This window comes from Dictyostelium purpureum (genome assembly GCF_000190715.1).
Source record: "Dictyostelium purpureum unplaced genomic scaffold DICPUscaffold_21, whole genome shotgun sequence".
Taxonomy (NCBI): Eukaryota; Evosea; class Eumycetozoa; order Dictyosteliales; family Dictyosteliaceae; genus Dictyostelium; species Dictyostelium purpureum.
In genome coordinates this window covers 134,338-147,015 of record NW_003519358.1, presented here as the reverse complement: position 1 = coordinate 147,015, position 12,678 = coordinate 134,338, and the positions used below count along the sequence as shown (strand labels likewise).

General features: G+C 23.2%; 6 protein-coding genes across 6 annotated transcripts; 2 read left to right on the top strand and 4 right to left on the bottom strand.

Moving 5' to 3' along the window:
* Nucleotides 1-7: 7 nt before the first annotated feature.
* On the bottom strand, nucleotides 8-997 carry DICPUDRAFT_75243 (uncharacterized protein; the record flags this gene model as incomplete). Its single annotated transcript, XM_003284206.1, has 3 exons — nucleotides 8-135; nucleotides 205-736; nucleotides 823-997. Coding segments are annotated over 3 exons (835 nt in total), but the record flags the coding sequence as incomplete, so codon positions are not given.
* A 694-nt stretch (nucleotides 998-1,691) lies between these two features.
* DICPUDRAFT_86183 (uncharacterized protein) lies at nucleotides 1,692-3,332 on the top strand (the record flags this gene model as incomplete). The annotated part of the gene is made up of 3 exons (XM_003284232.1): nucleotides 1,692-1,855; nucleotides 1,895-2,793; nucleotides 2,932-3,332. 3 exons carry the CDS (start codon nucleotides 1,692-1,694, stop codon nucleotides 3,330-3,332), a joined length of 1,464 nt encoding a protein of 487 aa, XP_003284280.1.
* A 75-nt stretch (nucleotides 3,333-3,407) lies between these two features.
* Nucleotides 3,408-4,314, bottom strand: DICPUDRAFT_52810 (uncharacterized protein; the record flags this gene model as incomplete). The annotated part of the gene is made up of 3 exons (XM_003284205.1): nucleotides 3,408-3,979; nucleotides 4,080-4,173; nucleotides 4,248-4,314. 3 exons carry the CDS (start codon nucleotides 4,312-4,314, stop codon nucleotides 3,466-3,468), a joined length of 675 nt encoding a protein of 224 aa, XP_003284253.1. The 3' UTR covers nucleotides 3,408-3,465.
* A 496-nt stretch (nucleotides 4,315-4,810) lies between these two features.
* On the top strand, nucleotides 4,811-5,086 carry DICPUDRAFT_148044 (uncharacterized protein; the record flags this gene model as incomplete). Its single annotated transcript, XM_003284231.1, has 1 exon — nucleotides 4,811-5,086. One exon carries the CDS (start codon nucleotides 4,811-4,813, stop codon nucleotides 5,084-5,086), a length of 276 nt encoding a protein of 91 aa, XP_003284279.1.
* Nucleotides 5,087-5,229: 143 nt separating this feature from the next.
* DICPUDRAFT_52805 (uncharacterized protein) lies at nucleotides 5,230-7,123 on the bottom strand. The gene is made up of 3 exons (XM_003284204.1): nucleotides 6,953-7,123; nucleotides 6,527-6,762; nucleotides 5,230-6,449 (listed from the first exon to the last, which is right to left on the bottom strand). The coding sequence occupies exons 1-3, from the start codon at nucleotides 6,999-7,001 to the stop codon at nucleotides 5,262-5,264; spliced, it is 1,473 nt and encodes a 490-aa protein (XP_003284252.1). The 5' UTR covers nucleotides 7,002-7,123; the 3' UTR covers nucleotides 5,230-5,261.
* Nucleotides 7,124-7,917: 794 nt separating this feature from the next.
* Nucleotides 7,918-9,810, bottom strand: DICPUDRAFT_16311 (uncharacterized protein; the record flags this gene model as incomplete). Its single annotated transcript, XM_003284203.1, has 3 exons — nucleotides 7,918-8,750; nucleotides 8,824-9,051; nucleotides 9,129-9,810. Coding segments are annotated over 3 exons (1,743 nt in total), but the record flags the coding sequence as incomplete, so codon positions are not given.
* Between the last annotated feature and the right edge of the window lie 2,868 nt (nucleotides 9,811-12,678).

Here is a 12,678-nt window from a genome sequence, read left to right as displayed (position 1 = left end):
TCATAACCACAAGCCATTTCAAATAATAAACAACCAAATGATAAAACATCTGGATCGATTTTATCTGAAAATTGTCTAATATAATCTGATAATCTTGGCTCTAAACCTAAAAATGCATTTTCATAATCACTTAATCTAAATTGAATAAAAATTAAAAAAAATATTAATATTTTTTTATCTGATATAATATTTTTAATAACTTACAAACAAACTTGATCATCCAATAAAACATTTGAAGCATTTAAATGAAAATATGGGAAATTATTATTTTTTAAAAAAATTAAAGCTTCTAATATTTGTTTACCAAACTTTGATATAATTTTTTCGTTTAATTGAAAATGAGTGTCGTATTTATCAGCATATGGCATCTTTGGTTTTGATTGATGAATATAATCTCTTAATGAACCTTTTGAATAAAATGGTCTTACTGAGACTGCTAAATTCTTTTCTGGAATAATATCAACCAATAAAGGTACACTGATAAATGGGTGAACTTCTAATGATTTAATGATACTTCTAAATGTTGCTCTACCAACTTCTGTAGATAAAGGAACTGGCCATTGTTTTGAAACTGGGACCATGGACATCACTCTATCATTTTCGATTTTATTTAATGAATTACCTAAAATACTAAAATACTCTTTATCCAATCTACTTCCAAATCTTTGAATTCTATCTTGTAAACTATAAATTGTAGATCTTAAGTAAAGTCTAGCATTCATTACAACTTGATCCTCTAAATAATAGATATAAATATAAATATAAATATAATGATCATTTTTATGATTGTTATTATGATTATTATTTTGTGTGATTATTTACCTTTAATTTGATGTGATTCATCTCTTTTATAAACAAAAACATTTCCTTTTTCTCTTGGTAAAAGTGGTTCTCTATACTTTTCTTTTCCTCTTAGTTTGATAATTATAACAATAATTGTAACTAATAATGCAAAGCCAATTGCTGCACCAATAATAATATATTGTAATTTTTCCATTTATTATTTTATTTTTTAATCAGCATAATAGTGTGATTATTTAAAATTATGAGAAAAATATTACAAATTGGGTTAAAATGATAATGACAATTATTTTTTCATAAAAATTCAAAAAAAATAAAAAAAATAAAAAAAAATAAAAATAAAAAAAAATAAAAATAAGAAAAAGATTGTTATTTTTCTTATTTTTTAAAAAATAAATTTTGGGTATTTTTTAAAAAAGAAATCTAATTACACATATATTGAACAATTATATATATGGAAAATACACAAAAAAAACCTAATCAAATAAAAACTTGTTCAAAACCATAAAATAAAAACCAAAAAAAAAAAAAAAAAAAAAAAAAAAAAAAAAGAAAAAAAAAAAAAAAAAAAAATTTTCGAAAGAATATTCAAAATAATTTTTTATTTTTTATTTTGCATTTTAACTATAGTTTTATTTTAATTTTAATTTTTTTATTATTTTAATTTTTTTTATTCTATTTAAAACCAAAAATAAAACAAAAAAAAAAAAAAAAGTATACATATTCCTCAAACTGACATTTCTTTTTTTTTTTTTTTATTTTATTTTTTTTTAAATTTTTTATTTAAAATTTTGTAGATATTTTTTTTATTTTTTTTTTTCTATATTATTTTAAAATTGATTATAATAATAATTATCAATCAAAGAACCAAAATGTCTTTGGAAAAAAAAATGGGTAGTTCGCCCAATAATAATAATAATGCCATTTCTACCAATAATATCAATAATAATAATAATGTTGATAACCAATTAACAACATCAATATCATCATTATTAATATCACAAAATAACAACACAAACAACAACAATAATTTAACGACACAAACATATAATATGTCAAATAGTATAAATATAAACAACTCTGCATCATCTAGTTTTACAAATAGCTTTACAAATAATAGTAATAATAATAATAATGGATCATTATCACCATCATCATCCATACACAATTTTAGTTTATTAAATGACATTTATTTTCAAAATACAAACAATGTTAATGAACTGGTTAATAAAAGTTCACATGGTGCAAGTATAAGTGCAGGCAGCATAGCAAATATAAATAGTGGCACATCTGGATCAATTCATAACCAATATCGTAATGGTAGTGGTAGTGGTAGCGGTAGTCAAAATAGTAATAACAACATGTATATTGGTAACAATGGAAATATAGTAAGTGATGAAATTGGTGCACCAACTTATGGAGTGGATTTAATTGTTCAAACTACAAAGCAAGAGGACTCTAAATTTATGGGAAAGAAAAGAAGAAGGAATAGTAGTGTTAGCAAAGTGTTTTTAGGTGACTTTTTACGTTTATCAAACAATGTATCAATTTTAAAAATGATTTCAAAATTTGGTGATAATCAAATACTTTTTTCTGATGTTTTAATAAAAGTTAATAAAAGAAATAAAATGCAAGAAAGAATCATTATCATCACAGATAAATCAATTTATAATGTAAATCCAAAAGACTATAAATTAAAAAGAAGAATCTCTTTAGAGAATGTAACATCGTTATCAATGAGTACTCAAGAAGACAATTTTATCATTTTACATGTAAACTCGGAATATGACTATGTTTTGGTTGGCAGTAGAAAAATTGAAATTGCAACCGTTCTAGTAGAATCCTATCACAATTTAACATTTTATCAAATAACCCCTTATAGTTTAAATACCAATAATAATAGTAATAATAATAGTTTAACCTCACCATCATCACCATCTCCATTAGCAGCATCAACATCTTCAACAACAACAACAACAACATCACCACTAAGTATTTCACAAAGTGATCATAGTAATAAAGATAGTAACCATAATCACCATCATCAACTACCATCCTCGCCAACCTCTAAACTTACTTCACCTTTAAACTTATTAAAATCTGCTGCTGGTGGTTTAACAAATAGCTCAGCAAATAACTCTACAACCAACAACAATAATAACAATGTAAATAATAGTCATCACTTAAATATAAATAATAGTAATACAAATACTCCAAACCATAGTAATAATAATAGTTTGAATGGTAATAATGGTAAAATTAATGAAGATTTATCAAAAAACAATATAGGTATTTTAACATCAAACTCAAATTCATCAAATGTTAGTATAATACATAGAATCACTGGATTAGTATTACCAATTAACTTTAGTGATAAAATTGAATATAGAATCGAAGGTGATTCTATGAGAGAAATAGTATTCACAAGGGTCAAAGGTTCAGTTAATATTTCAATTCAAAATGCTAAATCAAAACCATCATTAAAAAAAGAAAACTCTAGAATTTCCAATACAACCCCCTCAACTAAATAGAATATTTAATAAGACGCCACTCTATAGTTTTTTAATTAAATTTAAAAAATAAAAAAAAACAAAAAAGAAAAATATAAATAAAATAATTTAAATTGCTTTTATTTATTTGGTTTTATTTATTTCACTTTATATATTATAAACTTGGTAAATATTTTTTAAAAATGTCATGAACTTGTTTTAACTCTTCTTCATTTGCTGAATGACCTAAACCTGGAATAGGTATAAATTCAATGTTTTTAACATCACTCTTGGATAATGTTTTATATGAAAGTTCTCCATACTTGAAGTTTACAACTGGGTCAGCAGTTCCGTTAAACATAAATGTTGGGATATCCTTATTCTCTGCTCTAACTTTACCTGGTAATCCTAATGATGGAATAAAACCACTTAATGAAACAATTGCTGCTAATTTTGATTCAAGTTGAAATCCGGTATATAGTGATAATGCTGCGCCTTGACTAAATCCACCTAAAATAATACGATTGGATGGAATTCCTGATTTAATTTCTTGTTCAATTAAAGAGTCAATATATTTCATATTTTTATCTAAATTTACTAAATCTTCCATTGATCCTGGATTTAATGATTTAATATCAAACCATGCTGTACCTGGCATACCAAAATTAATTGATACTGGAATAATTGGTCTATATAAAAATTATTTAAAGAAAAATATTATTTTAATTAATTATTATCAATTCTAAATAATTATTATTATTATTATTATAAAAATTAAATAATCCATACGCTGTTGGTAAAATAAATTTAATATGATTTAATCCACCAGCTGCTTTAATCATTTCGATTGGTCCTTTCCAACCTTCACCTGTATCCATCAAACCTATATATATTAAAAATAAAAAGTTAATATAAATATAAATGTAATCGAGTTGTGTGTTAACAATGTTTATTTACCATGGAGGAATATAACTGTTGCTGTATGTTTTTCTGTTGCTGGAATTTCTATAACTGGTTTTGACATTTTTAAAAACAATTACTTTGTTAATTTATAACTATAATATAAAAAAAATAACGATAAAAAATAACAATAATAAAATATAATTATAAATAATTTTAAATTTAAAAAAAAAAATAAAAATAAAAAAAAAAAATTTTAAAAAAAAAAAAATAATTAATTAAAAAAATCTGTTAGGGAAAAATAAAAAAAATTTTATTGATTCATTTAATTTTAATTTAGATAAAACCAATATATGTACAAAAAGAGTTTAGAATGTATCTATAAAGATATACAAAGATTATAATCTTTGTTTTAAAATTTTAAAATGGTAATTTTAAAAAATAGAAATAAAATAAAGTAAAAAAAATTAAAAAATCAACAAACAGAAACAAAAAAGAAATTTTTTTTCCAAAATCAATTTTTATTTTTTTATTTTTTTTAAAAAATGTATATATATTAGCTTCAACGAACAAATAATAAATTATTGCAATTTTAAATCATTTTTAGTAATAGATTAAAAATGAATTTAAATCATTTTCAACAACTGTTGGTTTATAAAGAAGACCCCATAATATCAATTAATAATACAACTGATGCTTTAATGGAGATGCAGGAATACCATGAAGAAGAAGAAGAAAAAAAAAGAATAGAATTTGAAAAAAAAGGAATTGTATATGAAAAAAAACCATGGGAACCACCAAGATTTTTTTCCTCAGAAGAGGAAAGACTTCAATATAATAAAAAAGTAGATGAGAAAATTAATAAAATGTATAAAGGAGTTGAAAGCAAACTCTAATCCCAAATTTTTATACAAATAAAATAAAAAATATGTAGTTTTTTTAAAATTTATAATTTATAAATTTTGTTATTTATTTATATTATAACTATAATTATTTCTCTTATCGCTATTTACTATTTTGTTATTATTTTTTTTTTTTTTTTTATAATTGATAGAAAAAAAAAAAAAAACTTTAATTGATTGAATATTTTTTAATAAATGATTCTTGTTCATAATCTAGAGATTCATTATTTTTCTTTGTTTTTCTTGCTCTATATCTGTTTAATATATATCTTGATAATACGATGGCAAGGTTAAAAGCTACTGCAACCATAGTTTTCCATTGATTATCCCATGGAGCTAAAATTAAAATTAAACCAGTAAAAATCATGGGTGTGGCCATGAATGGTAGTAACCATCTTGTGTTGATAGCTTTATATGGTCTATCGTAATCTGGGTTCCAGATGTAAAGTTTAATGTAGATGATACATTCTAAAGCGGCTACGATACTGTAAATGGACATATCCAAATTTAAGATGGCTTGGAATGGCATAAGAGTTAACAAACCAACAACGACAGCATTTGTAATGATTGCAATGAATGGAGTTTCACGACGTGGTAAAAGTTTTGAGAAAAAATTTGGTACGTATCCTCTTAATGAGAGAGAGTAAAGATTACGGGAACTGGTGCAAAGATTTGCTTGGAATAAACCGAGACTACTTGCCATACCACCGACACACATTAAAATGTTTAACCATTGTCCACCTACCTTTGATGCGACATCTGAGAATTCGCCGTCATACCAGTTTTTATAATCTTTTTCGTATTGCATACCAACAAGCAAAGGTAAAATATAAACGAGAATAGTAACGACCATAACTGCAACTACACCAATTGGATAATTTCTTTTTGGATTTTTAATTTCACCTGCTAATTGACCAAATGCATCAAAACCTGAATAACTCCAAACTACTGTAACTATAAGCGTGCCCCACTGAACCTCTTTAAATGATCTCATACCTCCATCTACAGATAAAACTTGACCTAAATTGACATGACCAATACCCATTGCAACCATAATGATGAATGGTGATAAGAGTGTAATTGAAAGAATTGTACTAAAAATGCCAACTTGTTCAGCACCCCAACAATTCATTAATACAATGATAATAATTACTGCAAATGCCATTAATAAACGACAATGTTGACACTGTTCAATACCACCTGCCCAATCTGAACTTGCATCTTTTGAACCTGTAAAACTACTTGAATAATACTGTACAAATAATAATGGATATAAACTTAAATCTACCATGGTTGCAAACCAACTAAATAAACCTAAACTTAAACTAAAATATTCACCAAATGCTTTTTCTGCCCACTATACATATAAACATTAATAAAAAATTTATATTAATAAAAATTATTAATTTAAATAATAATAATAATAATACTTACAACTGAACAACCACCATCCTTATTTACCATTAGCGATAACTCTGCTGTAATTAAACCCAAAGGAATACACCAAAATATTGGTAATAATATAAATGTTAAAAGTACATATACATAACTACCTGAACTAACACTACCTTCAATACCAAAAGGTCCTCCAGATACTAAAAAGAAACCTATAGATATTAATGAAATTAACCCAATTGATCTTGGCGGTGCTAAAGGTGTACTATCGGCACCTAAAAAAAAAAAAAAATTTTAGAGTTTATTCGGATTTTAATTTATTTGTTTTTTTTTTTATTCATGTTTTATTTTTTTTTGTTTTTTTTTATTTTTTTATTTTTTTTTATTCATGTTTTTTTTTATTTTTTATTTTTTTTAATGATCATCATTGGGTTTTATAATAATAAATATATAAATATTACATACCTATGTATTCATTTTCTGTGATTAAGTTTAATGTCGTATCTTGCCCCATAATTTTATGTATAAAAAGTGTCTTTTTGATTTATGGTGGGTTCACTTTGAATCAAACATAACAAACCAACACGAATTTTTTATAAAATTAAAATAAAATGAATAAAATTATAATAAATAAATAAAAAAAAAAAAAAAGATTTACTTTTTTTCTTTTACTTTTTCCTATAGGAAACTGAAATTTAAAAAAATAAATTAAATAAAAATAAAAAAAAAAAAAAAAAAAAAAGGTTGGAAAAAAAGATTTTTTTTTTTTTTTTTTAATCCTAATTTTTTATGTTTACGATTATTTATTTTATTTTATAAATACTATATAATTTATTTAAATTATTATAAATGTAGTATTTAAATTCTATTGTTTAATATAAATGAATATTTTATCTCATTATAATAATTAGTAAATTTTTATCTAAAAAAAAAAAAAAAAAAAAAAAAAGGTAGTGTGCATATGAGTGGGTGAATATTTGTGGTGGATATAATATTAATAGTTTATCATAATTATCTTTAAGTAAATTATAATAATTATAGAAAAAATATTTAATTTTTTTTTTTTAACTTTTTTTTTTGGTTAATAAATTAAAAAATATAAATAAGGTAACTGGATCTAAATGTTTTATTTAAACGAGATTTGATTTTTTATTGGTAATAATCAGATTATTTTACACTTTAATTTTTAATTAATTAAATAAATAAATAGTTTTTTTTTTTATTTTATATATTTTTTTTTTTATAAGATTCTAAAAAATTATATAATTTTATATCTTATTAGTTTAAACTAATAATGCAATAGTAAATGAAACTAATAATAATAAATTTGAATAAATTATAAATTGTTTTGGAGAAGAGCTGTCCAACTGTATACCTGGAAAATTTAAATTGGTTGAGTTTGTTAAAAGTTGGTAGCTATTTGTGTTTTTACATGGATAGAAATAATCTGGACATGCGAATGAAACTGAACCAACAAGGAAAGTTCTTCCTGGATATGTACAGCTGAGCCAGTTGTTATTTACATTGATTTGAAGATCTGTATCGTTGGAGCATCTGAATTTCCAACAAGCTAAATTTTTAATGTTTGGATTGGTTGCTGAGGAATATTCAAAGCATCTGCTATCGTCGCCGTAATATTCTCCAATGGAACTATCAGCATCCTCATTATTTGAACTATCTACACAATATTCTTGTGAACCAACATCGTAGAATGTACATCCATCAGCAATGTAGTCACCGACAGTTGAAGAAGATGGGAAGTGTTGGTATTCAGGTGGTACATTGTTCCAACCTGTTTGAAGGTTACATACACCTTTACCGACACGTGTTGGTGAGCATGAAATTGTATTTTTATTTTCACAGAAATAACCAGGATAATTCCAACCTTTACGATCACAATTGTTAAACCAATCGCATCCTAAACCTTTACCCCACATAAATGGTTCTGCTAAAGTTTTATCAACTTGATACCAACCCATGTCTTCAAAAAGTGATAATGTTAATCCGGTAATTGGGAATACTGGTGATACAAAACCTAACATATACTCTTCACCAACAGTTCTCTTTTCCCAATGACTTCCAACTGTACCGGCTTGACCATAATCCTCTAATAATTGATATCCTTTTTCATCATCATAGCATTGATAGTGCTCTCTAACAAAACTTTTAACTGATGGTGTTGAAATTGCTCTTCTGCTAACATTAAAACGAATATTTGAACCTGTATAACCAACAATTGTTACTTTTGATCCTGGTGTTGATGCTATTTTTTAAATAAATAAATATTTTATTAATAACTTGAAAATTATAATATTATGTTTTATTTTTATACATACAATATGGTTGATTATTTTGATTTCTATAATATTTAAAAAAATCACTAGTAAAACCTAGGCCATGTGTCATTTCGTGAATACCAACACGAACATATTCATTAAAAATAAAATTACTTGGTTTATTTGCTGAAACAAATGGTGTAAAGTAACGTGGATTAAAATTAATTGTAGCAGCTACTGGTCTGTTACCTTCTATATAAATACATGGTGCAGCATATGCAATTGTAGCTAAATATTTTAAAAAAAGAATCATTAGTATTTAATTTTACATCCTTTTATTTTTATATTTTTTAAACTATAGTTACAAGTTGAATAAACTGGTCTTGAGGTTACAAAAACAACAATATCAGCATTTGGAACACCTTGATTAAAATAACTATTTGGTACCGTATAATCATAATCACAGATACCTAAAGCACCACGACCAACCCTTGGTAATCTTAAATTACCGGTCTCCCTATTAACCAATAGCATTTGGCCAAGAGTATCTTGAATAGTGGTAATAATATCTTTTGAAATTAAATTTGCAACATTGGTTGAAAGAATATCTGCTGCTTTGCAAGTGTAGGCACATACCGAGCTTGAACCATCACATGGTAAGGCTGAGGACTTATAAGCTACACCTCCTAAATAAACTACTTGACCAACACTAGAGCATGATGAAATATCTGCTTGGTTGTATAAATAAGTTGTATCGAAATAAAATCTTAATGTTTCTGAAACATTTGAAAGTGTGCTTTGTAAATTTGATTTTAAAAGATGATTTGGGGTTTTTGCAGAGTTCTCACCACTATTGATACCTAAATCTTTAGCAATAGTATCATGAACACATTTATATCCTGGTAAGTGTTGACCTGATTCTTCGCTAAAATGTTGATCTGCTTCAATATTTTCTGTATAGAGTTGTGGTGAATCTCTTCTTTCTGCATCCACTCTATCAATCATTCTCTTATAACCTTTATTAATTATATTATTAATTGACGCATTATTAATATTTATAAAAAATAATAGTAAAAGTATTGTACAAATAAAAAATTTTATATTTTTCATTGTTTAGTTTTTTTTTTTTATATATATCAAAATTTTTTTTATTATTAATGTTTTATTATTTTAAAAAAAAATTTTGGGATTTTTTATTTTTTTTATTTTTTGCAAAAAAATTGATTGTGAAGTGGTGTGAGTGTGTGTTTTTTTATTTTTATTATTTTTTTATTATTTTTTTTATTTTTTTTTATCAACTGATGGCACAAATAAAAAATAAGATAAATATATATAAAAAAATAAATAAAAAAACTTATAACAAAGTTAGAACCTAATAAAAAATAAAATAAAAAATTTAAAAAATAAAAAAAAAAAAAAAAAAAAAAAAAAGTGGTAATTTTTTGTTTTTTAATTTTCGTGCGTTATAACTTCTGTGCACTTAACGTATTGAATTTTCGTATTGACACCATTTTTTTTTTTAAAGTTGCTGGTTTATTAGAAAACCAAAGAAATAAAGAAAATTCTGAAATTATAAAAAAAAAAAAAATGGTGTAATAAAATTTTTTTTTTTTTTAAGGTGATTGTGTGAAAAAAAAAGAAAAGAATTTAAATACCTTTTTATGAACAAATTAAATGGAGATTGTGGACTGTGTTTATTTATTAATTAAGGAGGCCATGGATATCAGTAAGTGGTTGAATATTACTATGAATACAATGAAATAAATAAAATTGGGTTTATTTGATTAATAATAATGTGTGAAATATTTAAATTATATAAAAAAAAAAAAAAAATTTTTAATTTATTTTTAATTTAAAAAAATTTTAATTTTTTTTTTGATTTAATAAAATAATTATTCTGTGCAGATATAAATGGAAAATTTTATATCACTGTTCGTTTTTGTTTTAATGTCTAAAATAATCAATAGACGATCACTATAATTAAACTTTCAAAAAAAAAAATTAAAGAAAAAAAAAATTTTTAAAGATTTTATAATTAATTTTTAAAGATAATAAAATGATATTAATACCATTATTTTATTTATTTTATTTATATTTTATTTATACTATTAGCCACTCTTTGTAAAGAGTGTTTCCAGCTCTACCACGGGGAGGTTAGTATATTAGAGCCGAGTGGTTAATTATTTATACCTTCAGGCAGTATAAATAATTAAACACCATATTGAAAATTTGTGGTTAATTATGTATACCACCACGCAGAATACATAATTAACCAAATTGATTGAATGATAATAAATGTAGTGGGTGAATAAAAAAGAATGGTTAATTATGTATACCACCACGCAGAATACATAATTAACCACATTGATTGAATGATAATAAATGTAGTGGGTGAATAAAAAAACAACAAATAAATGTAATGGGTGAATAAAAAAAACAAACAAATGTAATGAAAAGAAATGTTATGGGTGAATAAAAAAAACAACAAATAAATGTAGTGGGTGAATAAAAAAACAACAAATAAATGTAATGAAAATAAATTTTATGAAATTATTTTCTTACCTTATAAAACTTGATAATCTTGAATGATCAAACCCACTTGAATTTACCTGAATGTGTATAATGAAAAAAAAAAAATTTTTTGAAATTATTTTCTTTAAATACTTTTTAGTTTTTTTAATAAAAATAAAAAAAAAAAAAATTTTAATTTAAAATTAATTAATTAATTAATCTATAACTATTTCCTAATTTATTTAAAAAATCAATTCCAAAATAAGTAAAATTTGTATTGCTACAATCAAAATTGGTAATCATTTGAAACAGGGGAGGTTTTTTTTTTTTCAAAATTTTTTAATTTTCAAATAAATTAAACACATCTTCCTTTTAAAGAAATCATTTTTCCATTTATATTATTTTATTATAATTCATTTTATAATGTTTTGTAGAAAAGGAATAAAGTAAGAATTTGGTAGTTCATTATATGATAATGAAATTGGTATGATAGCTGAATGAAAATATGCATTATTAAAAAAAAAAAAAAGAAAAAAGAAAAAATTTAATCGAATTTTAATTTTATTATTATTTTTCAAATATTTGAGCGCTTTTTTTAAAATTTTTTTTTTAAATTTTGAATTTTATTAATTATAATATTTTTTACCCAGGTTTAAAACTATTATTTATTTTAAATGCTTTTTAAAATTTCAGAAATAATGCTATATAAAGTAGAAAAAAAAAGTGGTGATTCATCAGATTTGTTTTATTTATGTTTTTTGTATTGGAATCATAATTATTTTATTTGTTTTTTTGTATAAATAGTAAATATAATGGAGAAATATTTAGTATTCTAAATAGATATTCAAAACAATAATCTGATATAAAAGGTAGTAAAATATCTATATTCCATCGAGGAAAGGCCTTTCGATAATGCAAAGGAAACAGTTTCTTTTTTAGGTGTTGGAATGGCAATAGGAATAGGTGATCAAATATTAATTATTGTATTAAATTTTGTGGCTCATAGATTTACCAGGTAGCTTATTGGTAATTATAGTTAATTTGGTTAACAAATATAAATTTTATAATTTAATAACAATATCAATACCATAGTATAAAATAAAAACAACTAGTTAATTAATTAATAAATAAAAAAAGTAAATCGGTTTTAAATAAACAAATAAAAGATATCAATGATAAATTATAAACTTTTATTTTAAAACATAAAATTTGTAAAAATTTAAGTTTTTTAAAAGATATTTTTAAAATAGAGATTAAGTAAATTATTCTTTTATTTTGATATAAAAGTTTAAATATTTTAATATTCAAATATAGCGAATCTAGTCAATTAAAGTAAAAGAAGTGGACAGTGGTAATTTTATATGTGTGTGTTGTGTGGTCTGTTTTTACTGTGTATATATTTTA